General features: G+C 38.9%; 1 protein-coding gene across 5 annotated transcripts in view; it reads right to left on the bottom strand.

The window, feature by feature from the left end:
- The window catches only part of MAGI3 (membrane associated guanylate kinase, WW and PDZ domain containing 3), a 273,809-nt gene that overhangs the window by 10,765 nt on the left and 245,609 nt on the right, over window positions 1-17,435 (bottom strand). For all 5 annotated transcript variants that reach the window (XM_032623693.1, XM_032623702.1, XM_032623721.1 and 2 more), the window contains 4 exons: window positions 14,697-14,882; window positions 5,014-5,116; window positions 4,123-4,249; window positions 3,041-3,184 (listed from right to left, as the gene is read on the bottom strand). In XM_032623693.1, coding sequence (XP_032479584.1) covers window positions 3,041-3,184; window positions 4,123-4,249; window positions 5,014-5,116; window positions 14,697-14,882 — 560 coding nt within the window. The remainder of the gene's footprint in view (window positions 1-3,040; window positions 3,185-4,122; window positions 4,250-5,013; window positions 5,117-14,696; window positions 14,883-17,435) is intronic.

Genomic DNA, 17,435 nt, shown 5'->3' with positions numbered 1-17,435 from the left:
TTTTGGGACAGTGGCCACCTGAGTAAGTTGTCATTTATAGCAAAGCTCCCATGATCCCTACACCAAGTCAAGATTTTGATAATTTAGTAGCCAGAAAAATTATTCTCTGAAAAGCTGATTTATTTTATTAGAGTTTAGACCAAACCTGGGCATAGCAGTAATAGCTTATTTGCTTTTGCTTTCAAATTTCAGAGTTTCTTTTTTATATTAAAGCTGATTTAATCACATAATTCTAAAGTTTCTGTTCATTATTAAGAATAACATGTTTTAGGGCTTCCCTGGTGGCGCAGTGGTTGAGAGTCCGCCTGCCGATGCAGGGGACACGGGTTCGTGCCCCGGTCTGGGAAGATCCCACATGCCGCGGAGCGGCTGGGCCCGTGAGCCATGGCCGCTGAGCCTGTGCGTCCGGAGCCTGTGCTCCGCAATGGGAGAGGCCACAGCAGTGAGAGGCCCGTGTACAGCAAAAAAAAAAAAAAAAAAAAACAAAAAAAAAAACGAATAACATGTTTTAGAAATAGAATCCTTTAAGGCCTCTTTGCCTTTTATTTGGTGAGATTAGTGCATCTGAGGGTTATATTTGAAACCAACATTTCAATTATATCCTAGTTTTTGGTTTAACTGGAGTTTTGTCATATAATATATACAATGGGAGATTTTTTTTAAAACTCCAAGTTTAAATGACTTAGAGATTTTTTTTTTTTAAAAGGCGAGGGGTAGAGGAGAAAAAGGACCAAGAAAACCAGAAATAAGTATGCCATCCCCATAAACAGTGCCTCAAACTGCTCTTACTAAACTTTTAAGAAGTTTACTTGGGCCATGTATTTTACATGTATTATAGCTCTGCGTTCTGTGCAGGTTCAGAGTAGTTACCCAACGATGCACAGCTACAAGGTGGCACAACCAGAGTTCGATCCTTGTCCTGCCTGATTTCCAAACCCATGTTCTCCCCACTTTATTAAACTGTCCCTACAAGAAAGTGAACTGCGGCGAGAGCAAACAGCTCAGCTTCAGCACGCTAATGGACTTTGGCCATCAGCCCCTCTCCTTGCCATCAACACCCTCCAGCTCTGCTTCTGCTGCTCTGCGTTCTCACCCTCCCCATTTTCTCTACTTTCTATGGTCCACTAATGACAGGCCTTATCCAGAGTCCTGCCCCTGGCCCACAACTCTCTAAATCTCCTTCAGTGAACTCATCCACAGCAAAGGCATCAGTTATCACTTCCATCTGGGTAATGTCACAATCTGGGACTTTACCTCTTGTCCTAACTGCCTGCTACATATTTACACCTGCTCAACCAGCTGGTCCTTCAACATGACTACAACTTAGTACATCATCAGTCTTTGCCAAATCCTTTCTCCCACTGGCCTCCCTCACATTTTTTTTTTTTTCCATAGTACAGGCAGGGTGAAGCCTCTAAGCCATCCTTTACTCTTTTTTTCCCTTCATCCTTCACTCATTTAATACTTGTCAGTCATCTAAACTGGTCTTTTCTTCATTAACGGTTGATCCCACATGCATCACTTACCGTCCACCCAAAGTACTACCATCCAAGTTACACTCCCACCACCATGACTGGATGCCTAAACTATAGCTAGCCCTATCCCCTCATCCATCCTACACACCAAGAGACTGATTTTATCAGTGTATTGCTCTCAGGGGGAACTCGTGGCGCAAAAGCCTTCTGTGACTTTCCACTGCCTTGGACCTACACACTGGTGATTCATCCTACTTTCATATTCTCATTTTCTTCTACCTTCCTATGTATTTTCTAAATAGACTCTAGGTAAACTTGACCACTTGCAGTTCCCTATATATGACGTGTACTTCCTTCGTTTTACCCCTTTGCTCATTTCTTCAGCCTGGAATGTTTTCTTAATCTCTCCCTGTTGAAATCCTATTGACTGTCCAATGCCACCCCTTCTATGAAATCTTCTCTACTCATATTCACCTACTTTGAACTTGTACAAAAGTCTAGTCCTTTAGAGAAAGGATGGTATCTTGTTTGGGGGGGGGGGTCACTCTTTCTCCCAGCTCATTCAGGATCATGTATAAATCCTTGGGTAAAGCAAACACTTAGTAAATGTTTATGAAATGAGTAATGGGAGTGGAGTAGTCATGTGCATAATTCAAAACTGCAATCACCTAGAAGACTTTTCTAATCATTGTTAGAATTTACCATCTAATAATGTGCCAGGGTCATTTGCCTTTCTAATTAGTTTACTTAGTTAAAAGCAAAAGAGAAAAATAAAAAGGAGAAAAAGAAAAAGAAAAATTTCTCTTTCCCTGATGCCTACTGGTAGCAGGGGGAGGAAGTCCAAAGTTCTCTTGAATAGTAAGGGATTTTATAATTTTTAGCATATAAAATTTTTAGCATATAATTGAATACCAGTAAATTAACTATTTAAAAAAAAAACTGAGCCCAGCAAATGTCTTCAATATAAGAATCCTCTAAGTAACATCTAGAGAAGGAAGGAAAATATCTTTTGCAGATCCATAAACCATCTGGCCTCAACGCCGTGTTTGACAAAGCTATAGTGTTTCAGAGCTGAGAACCCCTATGCAGGAACATTGCCGATGTGATTTCTAGTCCTGCAAATGATAATAAAGGTTGGGAGAGTCATGCTTTTCGACCTCTGGCTCCCTCTAGAAGTAGCTAAGAAGGAAAAAAAAAATCCTGGGATTATTGTTTCTTGGAAGAAGTCGATGATTCTGTTTCATCCTGGCTTTCCCAAGACTTTTAATAAGATGAAAGTATATTTTATTTATTAATCCATTTGCCCTTGAATGTTGACTACGTAAGTAAAATTGATTTTTTCTTACTGACCGAAGTCAAGCCAGCGCAAGCAGCCTAACTGCAGTACAGTATAGCACCCTGCAAAGAGGAAACGAGCTCATGACAAGCATCTGCCTTTCAGGTTTTAGTGATGCAAAATCTCGCTTCATAGATTCAGGAGGTTTCTGCATTCCCTTTAATCAACTATTTTCAGAAGTTTGCAGTCCGGAGCCAGAACCAAAGGTTGCAGACAGAAGCCAACTCACGTGGATTCTGCCGTCTTTGATGGCAGGACCATCCTCAGCCAGACGCAGGATGAACAGCCCCATGTTGTATTCCTTCCCACCCCTGAGGCTGAATCCAAAGCCCCGGGGGCCTCGCTCCAGCTCCACTGGGTAACAACCAAGGCTCTAGAGAGAGAGAAGTGTAAGAAAAACAAGTTTACATGGACTGCTTTATTTAAAGTTTGAAGAAAGACTCCTTTTATGGCCAGAAGAAATGATTTATACTCTCAATACACACTTTTAAAAGAAAACTGAAGTACAGTTAATTTACGATGTTGTGTTAGTTTCAAGTGCACAACAAAGTGATTCAATTACACATGTATATGTATCTATTCTTTTCCAGATTCTTTTCCATTATAGTTTATTACAAGACATTGAGTATAGTTCTGTGCTCTACAGTAGGTCCCTGTTGATTACCTATTTTATATATAGTAGGGTGTATATGTTATCTCAAACTCCGAATTTATCCCCCATCCCCTTTCGTAACCTTAGTGTCTTCTATATCTGTGGGTCTATTTTTGTTTTGTAAATAAGTTCATTTGTATCATTTTTTGGGGATTCCACATGTAAGTGCTATCATGTAATATCAGTATGCATTTCTATATCATAAGGAAGGAATGTACGTTTTGGTCGAAGGGCTACTTAATTTCTATAAATGCAGCCTAAATTAATTTGAAGATTACATGTCTTCTCTACTAGTTGGTCAATATGCAACAGAACAGAGAACAGAATTTTGAACCGTGCTTCCTTTAAGCAGATTTTGACTAATTTTCCTGAAAAAAGAAAAAAAAAACCCACCCCAAATCTTTCTTTGATTAACTAAAACACTGCTATTTCTGGGTACTCAACTAAGGGTTAAAATTTCTCCAATAGAGGATAAACTTCTTTTTCACTCTTTACGTTGTCTCGTGGACACTAAGAGAATGCCAAACACAGAGTAGGTCCTTAAGAACGATCAGTTTTGGGAACAAATTTATCTGAACTGATTTGCAGTTAAAATTCATCAGTGTCAGTGATTCAGCAACTGAAAAGAACAGTCTGCATCTGGGGGGAATCTCTGTTACCTGATTGTGCCGACTGCCTATGACTGAAATCACTGCAGTGTCAGGCTGTGCGAGGTGCTTGTGGTCAGACCACGAGTGTCTGTAGGAAGTGAGGACGTCTTTTCCAATTTCACCTTCTGTGACACTTCTACAGGAAAGAGAAATCAAGTCACTCTCTGAACTGAGAATATGAAACACAGCCTAAAAGTAAAAGCAGATCAATTTCTTTTCCTTTAAAAGCTGAATTTTGCCATTCTCCCTCTGACAAACTGCTATTAAGACAGGCTGTATTAGAAGCAGAGAGATGCCAGGCAAAAACTAGCTATTAACTCCAGCATGGCTTCAAGTCTGTCAACACCCCCATGCTGTTTTTTTGTTTTGTTTTTGTTGTTTTGTTTCAAGGGTGTCTCAGCACAGTTTACATCAAGGAAAACTGCACTCGAGTCACTGAACCGGAGGGCAGATAAGCTGACCTTGTTACAGTGAAAAATGGCTCTCTTGCAGTACCAATGCCTGTGAAAACGCTGAATTTCTGGAAATTTAGTTTTTATTTCATGACTTATATTTTCAACGAAAGAGGAAAGAAATATGCACAGATACTGCTCGGGTAGTCTAAGAAGATGGTAATCGATGTGGGTCTGGGGCTTCCCTACCAAAACCGTGAGGACCTAGAGCAGCAGAGTAGGTGCTACTGTCACTTCTTTCTAATCCCCACCTGTTACGCTGCACCCTGGGCTGGGGCTGGGAAGATGGGGAGGAAGGGACAAAGGGACCGGAGGGAGTAGACATCTCATCTTGACCTAACCGGCTGGCTTCTGCATAACTGTGTGGAGGTGAGTGGGGGTGGGTGGGTGATGAAAAGTGGGGAGATGAGCAGAGTTAAAAACCAAAACCTGAGAAGAGCAGCCCCACCTGTCCCCAGGTATGTGGTTGGCCTGTGACTGTCCCACGGGCCTGTGCTGCAGGGCTGGGCTTTGCCTGGCGGAGTTTGTTCCTGATGGTGGACCAAGATGCTCTGTTCAAAGGCGAAACAAGAGAAATAAGAATTTGTACATAAAAATGTGAAAGTGAGACAGTAACACGTGGTTGTCACTTTCCCGACGGTAGTGACTTTACACAAGCAGCACTGCTATCAGCTGCCTGCAACTGGAACTAACGTCTTTTTCCCTGTGGCTTCTGATCGATGTTTATGTTTGAAGAGAACAGGAATCATTCTTACTGCACATGCTTTCCCTCTTTCACCTTTGTTTTGGTCGTCCACACAACATGAAAATCAGATGTGAACACACTCCATACTATTATCTAGAGGACTGAGCTCTGGGAACTACCTTGTAATCTATTTATGGGTTTCCAGAGTGTACTGCCCATTAACTGGTAAACCACTCTAGATGACAAAGACAGGTCTTAGGAATGCTGGAGCACAGAGGCCAGTCTGGAAATTACACACGTATCTTTAACCTGCATCTTTAATGTAGCAGTAGTTATTTCACCTGACTCTAGTATCGAAGAGAAACTTATAAAATCATCCTGAGTACTGACAAATGTTTATAAAGATTTTACTGATTCTATTTTCTAAGAGCACAGATGTAAGTGAAAAAAGGAACATTTGCCTCGTATCATCCTCAACAGCTCCGGAACTCCTGTTGTTCCTTGAAGGCGGATTTCATAACTAAGCAAAGTAACTGCTTGCATCTAGAACTAGATGCCAATTCATGGGAGATGACAGTTAAAAGACACTCTGGAGGTTGTCAGACTCATATTTATTTTTAAAGCTGAAACTTTCGGACTTCCCTGGTGGCACAGTGGTTAAGAATCCGCCTGCCAATGCAGGGGACACGGGTTCGATCCCTGGTCCGGGAAGATCCCACATGCCACGGAACGACTAAGACTGTGCGCCACAGCTACTGAGCCCACGTGCCACAACTACTGAAGCCTGCATGCCTAGAGCCCGTGTTCCGCAATGAGAAGCCACCGCAATGAGAAGCCCGCACGCTGCAACTAGAGAAAGCCTGCACGCAGCAACGAAGACCCAACACAGCCAAAAAAAAAAAAAAAAAGCTGAAACTTTCTAATGTTTTATCCCGCCCAAATTTTAAAACATAGGATATTTTAAAATATCAAAGAGAGAGCATAGATTAATGATTAAGACCATGAACTCTGGAGCAAGACTGATGGGGTTTCAGCTACCTCGTGGGGTTACTGTATAGATAAACATGCTTAGAACAGTGCCTGGCATATCATAATCACTATATTAATGTTTCTATTAAAATGATCATTATGGTTATCATAATCATCAAAATGATTGGGGCTATATTTCTTATTTGGGGCTATATTTCTCTTAAGGTGTACAGTCTGAAATATTTACCTAACTTAGCAAAAATGTTCCAGGTAAGAGGACATTTTTAGGTTAGAACATGTAGAAACTGATAAAATCTGAATCTCAAATATAATGAAAACACAGAAAGACTGATGTGAAAAACAAGGAATATGAATGTTTAGGAAGCAATTTCTATTGAGAGAGCTGGGACTTCAGGGTCACTAAATACATCATTATTTTATCGCTTGGATTAAGTTGTTTCTCTTCAAAGTTCTTGGGACTAAAAACATAGATAAATAATTTATTCTTATTTAAGAACTTCTTGTAACTGAAAGTAACTGAGAGTACTCTGAAAACACAGGCCAGGGTATAAACAGTGGCGGAAGGAGAGTAGTGGTATCTGTCTAGGCTGCCGCAGCAGCCTCTCTGAATTTTATCTGAAGATTCTTGTAAAGCAATGGGTTAAGTATATCTTTCCCTCAATGAGAATTAAACTTTTGCTGGAGTTTCTGTATGTAACTACTTAAGAGAAAGTGTATTATCAGAGGATAAACACAAAATCCCACAGTTAAACTTTAGCAACAAACATTATAATATATTGGGAATCATCTTTACCAAGAATAAATAAGAATCTCATGAAAGAACTTTCTAAAATTCTATTGAAAAGATGACCTGAATAATTGAAGAGATAGCCCATACTCTTAGGTGGGGTGACTTAATATTTAAAGGTATAAATTTTCCCGAAGTTAATATATGTTCAATATATCCCAATAAAAATTGCAGCTGGATTTTTTAGAGTGGCTTAATAATTGGCTCTAAAATTTTACATGGAGAAATTTCATGAATACCTAGTTGATTTGGTGGGGGCTTGGAGAAAGATGTGCCTTAACACACAGATACTAGAATATACCACAAAGTTACAGACTAAAAAAAACGTGTGTGTGTTTGTGTGAATATATATATACACACACTCAAAAATTATATTTATATATATTAAAATTATACGTATATATACAATAGGTATGTATAGATAATAATAGATAAACTAGCAGAACAGAATAAAGAGCTTGGAGATTCTTTTTTCTCTTTAACATCTCTATTTGAGTATAATTGCTTTACAATGGTGTGTTAGTTTCTGCTGTATAACAAAGTGAATCAGCTATATGTATACACATATCCCCATATCCCCTCCTTCTTGCGTCTCCCTCCCACCCTCCCTATCTCATCCCTCTAGGTGGTCACAAAACACCGAGCTGATCTCCCTGTGCTATGTGGCTTCTTCCTACTAGCTAGCTATTTTACATTAGGTAGTGTATATATGTCAATGCCACTCTCTCACTTCATCCCAGCTTACCCTTCCCCCTCCCCGTGTCCTCAAGTCCATTCTCTACGTCTGTATCTTTATTCCTGTCCTGTCCCTACATTCTTCAGAACTTTTTTTTTTTTTTTTAGATTCCATATATATGTGTTAGCATACGGTATTTGTTTTTCTCTTTCTGACTTACTTCACTCTGTATGACAGGCCCTAGGTCCATCCACCTCACTACAAATAACTCAATTTTGTTTCTTTTTATGGCTGAGTAATATTCCATTGTATATATGTGCCACATCTTCTTTATCCATTCATCTGTTGATGGACATTTAGGTTGCTTCCATGTCCTGGCTATTGTAAACAGTACTGCAATGAACGTTGTGGTACGGAGATGCATGTTTAAAGGGGAGGTTAATATACAGAAGAGATGGCTCCACAAATCAATGAGGAAAAGAAGTACTATCTAATAGATGGTACTAGAAAAACTGCCTCACTGTAAGGATAAAAAATAAAACTGGATCCCTCCTAAAACTATATATAAAGGTAGGCTCCAGATGGATTCAAGATCTAAATGCAAAATTAGAAATCCAATAGATGATAATATAAGAGAAAATTTCTGTGATATGGGGTGGGGAAAGATATCTTAAATAAAACTTCAAAAGCACAAGCCATAAGGTACTGAATAAAAATTGACTAATCTGGTGACATCTAAATTAAGACTCTCTGTATAACAAAGGGCACCATAGTCAAAGTTAACATACAGATGACAGGAAAAGGTATTTATGCTTTCTAAAACTAAATTGGACTAATGCCTATAATTTGCAAGGAATCTCTAAATATCAACAAGAAAAAGACAGCAATCCCACAAGAAAAATGAGTAAAGGATATGAAGAGGCAATTTACAAGAAAAAAAACAACCCCAAACAAGCATCCAAATAGATGCTCAAATTCATGCATAATCAGAGAAATGCAAATTATATACCAATGAAGTAACACTTTCCTTGCTGTACACTAGCCAACTTGAAAGCTGGATAATGCTGAGTATTGGCGGGGATGTGAAGATAAAGAATCCTCAGTGTTCTGTTGGTGGGAGTGTAGATGGCTGCAGCAATTACAGAGGACAATCTGATAGTACTTGGTCAAAGTAAGCAATTTCACTCCAATAAATTCTCACACTGTTTTATAAGGTACATATATGAAGGTATAGAGGATAGTTTGTGATAATGTGGAGCTGGAGATGGTGTGGCTGTTTATGGGGGGAGGAGACAGGTAATACACAGTAAATATACAGTATGGAAAATGGTCAAGTAGTTAAAAGCAATCGATTGTATTCACCCAGCAACTCAGATAAATCTTGAAGGCACTTGATGCTACGATACCAAAAGCACAAGCAACCAAAGAAAAGATAGATAAATTAGACAACAGCAACATTAAACTTTTGTGCATCAGAGGACAATATCAAAACAGTGAAAAGACAACCCGCAAAATGGGAGAAAAGACTTGCAAACCATATATCAGATAAGGATCTAAAATCAGAATATAAAGAAGCCTTATAATTCAACAATAAAAAAGACAACCCAATTAAAAGTGAGTAAAGGATCTGAATAGACATTTCTCCAAAGAAGATATGCAAGTGACCAACAGCACACGAAAAGCCGCTCAACATCATTAGTCACCAGGGAAATATAAATCAAAAGCACGATGAGATACTATTGTATTTCACACTCACTAGAATGGCTTAAGACACACACATACATACACACACACACACACAAAGGAAAATAAATGGTGACGATGTGGAGAAATTGGAAGCCTCATACATTACTGGTGGGAATATATAACAATGCAGCCGCTGTGGAAAACAGTTCGACAGTTCCTCAAAACGTTAAACATGACATCATATGACTCAACAATTCCACACCTAGGTATACACCCAAGAAAAATGAAAACATACATCTGTATAAAAACTGTATGCCAATGTTCACAGCAGCATTATTCATAATAGAAAAAAAACAGAAACAACCCAAGTGTCTTATCAAATAATGACTAAATGAGCAAAATGTATATACACATAATGGGATATTATTCATTAGTCATAAAAAGGACATGCTACAACACAGATGAAACATGAAAACATTTTGCTAAGTGAAAGAAGCCAGACATAAAAGGTCAGATATAATTCTATTTACATGAAATATCTAGCAAATCCATAGAGAAAGAAGGTAGAGTAGTAGTTTCTTATAGGGGTGATAAAATGTTCTGGAATTGGTGGGGATGGTTGCACAACCTTATGAATATACTAAAAACCACTGGTTTGTATACTTTAAAACAATGACATTTATAGCACATGAGTTATGTCTCAATTAAAAAGAAAAAAGAAGATACAACAACTAAGTGCCATGTAAGATCCTGGATTAGATTCTGTAACAATAAAGTGACATTAAAAAAAAAGAAAGCATATGGTTCTGAGAAAAAAAACCAGCATAAAATCTATAACACAATACCAGTTATACAACTCAAAAAATAAAGGCAGACACACACACAAACATGTATTTTAAAAGACATAAATAAAAGGAGGCACATAAAATACACTGGCATAACTGCCAGTGGGAGTAGTGAGAGAAATGAGAGTGGAAAACGGAGACAAGTGAGAATAAACAGATAAATCAATGGAAAGCAAAACAAAACGAAAATGATGGCAACACTACCAGAGCCATTCTAACATAGCCCTTGGTAGCCTTTGGGAACTTGCGTCCACTCTTGAAAATGAAATGAACAAGACCTGACACAACATTAGGAATCAATTTTAAAAAATCATACAATTTAAAGATTTCTTTCCAATAAGCAAGAACAAGCAGGCTGAGTCAGTTTATGCTCTAGACTTGAGAAGGAGCTGCCCTGGTGAAGAGGTGGCAGTGTCGTGGGAATGCCACACAGCAGGGGGAATCCCGAGTCCTGAATGTGTTTGAGAGTTTTATACCACACACGACACTTGACTTGGGAACTTGGCAAAATAAGAACAGATACTGAACCATATCTAGCAAAAGGGGGCAAAGAAGGTGAAGGAAACAAGTTTTCTTTTTCCAGGTAACTGTCTTTTATTGATTTACAGTGAATGGCTTATGGAGAGGCGGGGGGAGCAGTATCACATGGGATGTAATGCAGCTCTGAATGTGTGATTTCTGAAAACAGCAGTAGAGCTGTAAGTATTCATTTGACTCTTTAGTGCAATTGACAGACTTCAGAGAAGCTTGGACGTCTTACGAACTCCATGAATGGGACAGAAGGGACACTTTCTAATTTACCTGAGAAAAGTAAGAGATTCTAAATGTTCCCACAGTTTAATAAAACTCAGAGTATAGTAAAAGTAAGGTGTAATCATTGAAATGTGATTTTACATGTCAAATGTGATTGTATTTTAAGAGGTTGCACCTACATATGAAATAACACTTTAAAGCATGGATCTGCTAGGGTGCTTCCCACCACCCCTTCCACTTTTCGTAAACATTGATTGGCATTATATAAGAAATCTTAAGATTGTCCAGAAGACAAGTCCAGAAGTATTTGGGCCAGAATGTCAAAGTTATTTTATTTTATTTTTTTGCCGTGCCACGCAGCTTGTGGGATCTCATTTCCCAGAGCCGGGATTGAACCCCAGCTCTCGGCAGTGAAAGCTCGGAGTTCTAACCACTGAACTGCCAGGGAATTCCAAAATTAATTTTTAAACGGAAGAAAAACAACTGAGTAATTTTGGACAACCTCTCGAAAACACCATCAACAATAAAGGGTAATTCTGAAAAAAAATTATACTAATATCATTCAGCAGTAGAAAGACCACTTCTTTCTCCATCTCAAGACTACTCAAAGTGTGGTCCGTTAGTCAGTCAGCAATAAGATGCATACTGATACTGAGAGTAAAATTTTTTTAATTTTATAATGATTCGACAGAGTAATTTTCATTTTTCATTTAATTGTTATTGAATTTTACAAAAATGCTGGTCTGTGATGAACTGGGAAAAAAACCCACTGATGCTTCTATATATGGTTTGAGAAACACTGATGTATATTACTGCTAGTTCCACTACTTCTAGTAGCTTCTATCACTACTGCATGCCAAGCATGGTGATATAAGTGTACTACATACATCATTCTCAGAACAACCCTGAAATGTCACAACCCTGTGGCACTGAGGCCTGCTTTTCTTTGTGGGTCACGGAACAAAATTTAAGGCTAAAAAGTAGGCCAAAGAGATCATGGTAAAGAAACTGAGATAAAGAAATCGTACCAAAATCATATTAAGTAACAATAAGCCTTCATTCAAAAAATTTGATTGAGCACTTACTATGTGGTTAACAATGTTTTAGGCCCTTGGGATTTAGCACCAAACATGACAAATTCTCTAACTTCATGAATCTTATGACTTTACATTCTAGTAGGGGAGATGACAATAAACAAATAAACTCATAGTTCAATAACCTCAGGTAGAGATAAGTACAATGAAGAAAAGTAAAGCTGAAAAACAGAAAGAGACTCACAGATATAGAAAACAAACTTAGAGTTACCAAAGGGGAAAGGGGATAGGGGAGGGATAAATTAGGAGGTTGGGATTAACATATACACACTACTATATGTAAAATAGATAATCAACAAGGACCTATTGTATAGCACAGGGAACTATACTCAATACTTTGTAATAATCTATAAGGGAAAAGAATCTAAAAAAGAATATATATATATATATATATATATATATATATATATATATATATATATATATACACACACACACAACAATCACCGTGCTGTACCTGTAAAACTAACACAATTTTGTAAATCAACTATACTTCAATAAACATTTTTTTAATTAATAATTAAAAAAAAAAAGTAAAGCTGAGTAAGGGAAGACTGGGTCAGGCAGGGGGAGGGTTATTTTAGACACTGTGATTAGTTAGGGAAGGCACAGCAGTTAGGAGCACAGATTCTACAGCCTAGAGCCTGTATTCAAATACTTGTTCTGTCATTACTTTTATGACCAGGGGCAAGTTCTCTAACTGCTTGGTGGCTCATTTCCTCGCCTATAGAATGGGACATTAATAGTGCCAAACTAGGGTTAGTGTGAGGATTAAATGATTTAGCAGATGTAAAGTACTTAGGACAATAGCTGCCACATAGTAAGTGCTTCTTAAATATTATTATTTCCTTAGGCGGTGAGTGAGGGAGGCAGCCATGCAAAGACGTGGTAAGATAATGACAGCTATCACTAGATGAGCACCTTAGGGTATTTATGCAGATTATGTACATTTTCACCTTTAATTTTCACAGTGATTCTGAAATAGATATCATTATTCCCACCCTACAGATTAAAAACTGAAGGTTAGAAATGTTAAGTGGCTTGTTTAAGGTCAGACAACTAGCTAATAGGTGTCAGTGAACTCTTGTCAGTCAAAAGCTTACTTCTTCTATTAGGCTTACATTGCCTCTGCTAGGTATTGGCATAGAACTGAAAATCTCCTGACTCTTACTTTGCTCATTCGCTCATTCATCCATTTACTCATTCCTTCATTCAAAAAAATATTTACTGAGTGCCTAGCAAGTATCCTAGTCAATTGGTAACATTTTCTTTGTATTCAAAGAACAGACCCTTTAATAGGGAGTTAGTGATGTAATAGTGCTCAGTGAATTGCAGAGGTAAGGAGTGCTATGGGACTGCGGGAGGAAGCCCATGTGCACAGAGGCCAATGAGGACCAGTTCTAGAAGGATCTGGAAAAAGAGACAGATCTTTGGAAAGATCTGAGAATTTGGACAGAGAATTTGGAAAGAACTGGGAGGTAAATTTAACAGGCAGGCTGGGAACAAAATCATAAAACACTTTCTGTGCAGAGAGCGGGGAAGCACTGGCGCTTGCACTGAAGAGGACTTTAGAAGGAAGAATCAGCAGCGTCTGGGACAGAGTCTGGGCAGAGTGCAGAACAGGCTAGAGAAGGGAAAAGAGCAGAGGCAGGGATGTCACAGTGTCTTAGAATGAGAAGGGGCCTCCGAGAGCAGCCAGACGAACTCGTGTCCACAAAGAAATCCCCCTACAGAATCTTGGACAGAGGGGAGATTTATGTAGTACCTTAGATACAAAGGTATGCGAGTGGTACAGGAGGAAGGGAAAAGAAAGGAAGAATCAAAACTTAAAAGACCTGAAAACTGACTAGATTAGAGGATCATGGGGGGCACGGGGGACATGAACACACATTACGGTACAAGGAATTTTAACATGAAAGACTGACCCTTCGCAATTCTGTTGCTTTTGGCTTCTCATAAATTTTACAAGATCAGGAAAAATGAGATGAGCATTATTTAACGGTTACCTTGTAATTCATAAGCAAAGACCATGAACCGGTGCTATTCAAAAATGGTTCCTAATTAGAAATTCTTAATGATCAAAGGCAGCCTTAAAGCAAGGTGAGACACTAAGTACATTTTATGCCCTATTTACTGGCCATTCCGATGCACTCCCCTTCCCCCATTTGTAAAGCAGCTACCAGAACGAAGCCCTGACTGCGAGGCAAGGCACACTATGGCACGGGCCTGACATGAAAGGCTTGATATCAACAGTGACTTTCTTGGAACTCTTTAGAGGATTTTCTCTCACTCAAGCAGAGACTTAAGACATTATTTTAAGAAAATGAGATCTGAAAAGTATTACCAATGTCGTTTGTTCTGCGTGCTTGCTCCTCCAGCACATAAATAAATGGCCACCACTCACTAGCTGTGTTATTTTTCTTGAGCTACTGACAACTTTATAATAAACTGTCTCTTAAATTCATTAAATGGAAAAGGTAAAAAATGAGACTCCCGAGCGTATAAATGGTTCTATCACTGCAATGGTTCTGGCAATGCTGGAGGAAGCCACTGCCTTCTACAGGCTCTGTGTCCCTCAGATCAGTTTGCGGAAGGCAGGTCTACTGGTTCCTTACCTTCTTCAGCAATGACTGTTAGTGTGACGGTGACACCGGCATCTTTGATCAGCTGAACAATGTTATCATGGGACAATTCAACAATGGACTGCCCATTCACTGCAGAGATATGATCTCCAACTTTCAGCTTCCCACAGCGATCAGCTGGACTTCCTTCTATGACTCGGCCAATTTTATGAGGAATAACTATGGGAAAAAAATCCCCAGGTTTTTCAATTATTTAACATATCTTGGAGTGTTGGATTTATCATCATCATCATCAAAAATTCAACATAACAACATCAAAGAAAATTCTTTAAAGATATATCAAAAAACCACCACCTGTGATCATCCTATCCAAATGCAACTACTTTCATATTATCTTCCACTCTTTCTCCACAGGCATAGATACTCTTTACACAGTTGCAATCATAGCATATAAACCTTTTTGCTTTTTCCACTTACCAGAAACCTTTTTCCAATTTTTATAATGTCATCCTAATGATCCAGTTTAAAGGCTACCGACCTCAGTGATACTTATGAGAATATCTCATGTTTCTTGTTTGCTGTTGGCTGTTTAGGCTGCATCATGTTTTTGGCTATTTTAGAAACGGCTACAATGAGATCATCTTTGGTTTTGCTGAAGGGGCATTTACTCCCACAAGGAATCTTGTAAATAAATGCAGTTCAAAATCAAGTTTAGGACTCAGATTGGTCAGAAATCCAGTTACAGTGAAATGACTGATGGTTAAAATGAATCATACTTATTTCTAGGGCAAAATTAATTCCTTTTATTTAATGCCTTTAGATTTTTTTAAAAATCAGAAAAGCGGAGTGGAATTAGAACATTAATGTTTAACATTAAGATTATTTGGCTTACGGATAAAATCATACCCTGAATGCACAAAGCTGAATCTAAGACGTTTGCAAAGACACTCTGTGCAGTTCTATTATATCTCTAGCATAATGCTAAAGGCTTTCTTAGAGTAACTATTACGACACTTCACTGTTATTAAGCCTTAAAATGAGTTCTCAGACATTCAGGAAATCTTGTCAAAATATCTTTCACCATTTAATAAGGGGCATTCGTATTGCGAAACAATGTTCCTTCTATGTTCTCTAAGAATTTCTTTGCCTAGGTCAGTAAATGTATTCAGGTACTTGAGCTCCTGCTGAATATGTAGCCTTAATGTTATGAATAAGGATAATTTAATATTTTAAAATGGCACTGTGATTATGTTTAATTTCCATAGTAAAATGGGCTCCTTACTAATATTTCTGAATTACATCTAGGTGTATGTTAGGACCATTTTTTTTTTTTTTTTTTTGCGGTACTCGGGCCTCTCACTGCTGTGGCCTCTCTCGTTGCGGAGCACAGGCTCCGGATGCGCAGGCTCAGCGGCCATGGCTCACGGGCGCAGCCGCTCCGCGGCATGTGGGATCTTCCCGGACCGGGGCACGAACCCGTGTCCCCTGCATCGGCAGGCGGACTCTCAACCACTGCGCCACCAGGGAAGCCCTAGGGCCATTTTAATAGACCTTCATTTGGACTGGAAGTTATTCTCGGCCATGATTTATATCCCCATGGACAGTGAATGCCATTCCTTGGCTCTTCTAGGATTATACATTGAGAGACTTTATCTTAAAAATGAGTAAGTCACTGTTGGAAGCAAGTGCCTTTTAGCTCTGAATTATATCAAGCACTTATTATGCCATTTTCCCTATAAACTAATTAGAAAAGCTCCAGAGCAGCATGGGCCATGTCCTGTGCCAGGCAGCATGAGTTGATTGCCCTGATAGTACAACAGGTGACACATCAGAAACATAGGGAGAATCACACAGAGGCCCTGTGGTGACCTTCTAAATCAATATCTTAGTTACTCTCCTTCTTAGAAGAGATTTACTTGTACACAGTGTTCAATCCAGATCCCCCGAGAAGAAAATCATTCAGCTCCCTGGAACACTGAAAGGGGTTTGTTCAGACTTGGGAAAGCATCATACAACATGAATCTCTGATGTCTCAGGGTTTCCTTTCTCATCCTGTGAGCAATGTGGTCAAAAGGAATTGGCAAATCTTGGTACAGAACTTCACAAAGGGTTAATCGTCGAGGTGAGAGAAGATAAAAGTAGTCAGATCCTTATTTTCTTGACATTTATAGCAGCACCACCAAAACAGCTAAAAATAGCAGACCAGTAGAAAGACAACTTCTGAACATTCTCTGAATAGACTGGGAAGTTTTTTAAGTAACTGCATGGCTAAGGAAACGTCTAAGTCCTGCCTTGTTGTTGGTATATACAAACTCTACAGGCATCTGCCATAAAGCCAATTTATCCGTCTTCAATCATCTTGGCCTAAATCTGTCTCACAGACTGGCTTGTCCAGCTGCTGGGATCACTTCAGTGCTCTTAAAACATTTCTTTTCAGGAAAAGAAAGGACAGTAACTGGAAATGTCCCCTTCCCAAAGAAATCCTTTGCAACCAGAACTGAAAAGTATATAATAACAGAAACACTGAAACCTCTGAAGTACTGGCAATGCAAAAACTAGCCAAGTCCTTTTCATCTTCAATAGAGGTCTTTTCTAAGTGCTTCATTCATGTGGCTCTGACACAAACTGGGTCCAGGGCAAGAAGGATGCTGGGCCTGCATCCCTGATCTTTGAAAAAGCCAACAGTAGAGAATCTTAGAATTTTATAACTGGTATTAGAGGTGCTACTGGGAACTCGTCTTGTGAACAAATGTCAGCAGTAAATACATTTCG

The sequence above is a fragment of the Phocoena sinus genome, chromosome 1 (genome assembly GCF_008692025.1).
Source record: "Phocoena sinus isolate mPhoSin1 chromosome 1, mPhoSin1.pri, whole genome shotgun sequence".
NCBI lineage: Eukaryota > Metazoa > Chordata > Mammalia > Artiodactyla > Phocoenidae > Phocoena > Phocoena sinus.
The sequence above is the reverse complement of the archived record's forward strand: the minus strand, read 5'-3'. Positions and strand labels throughout refer to the sequence as shown.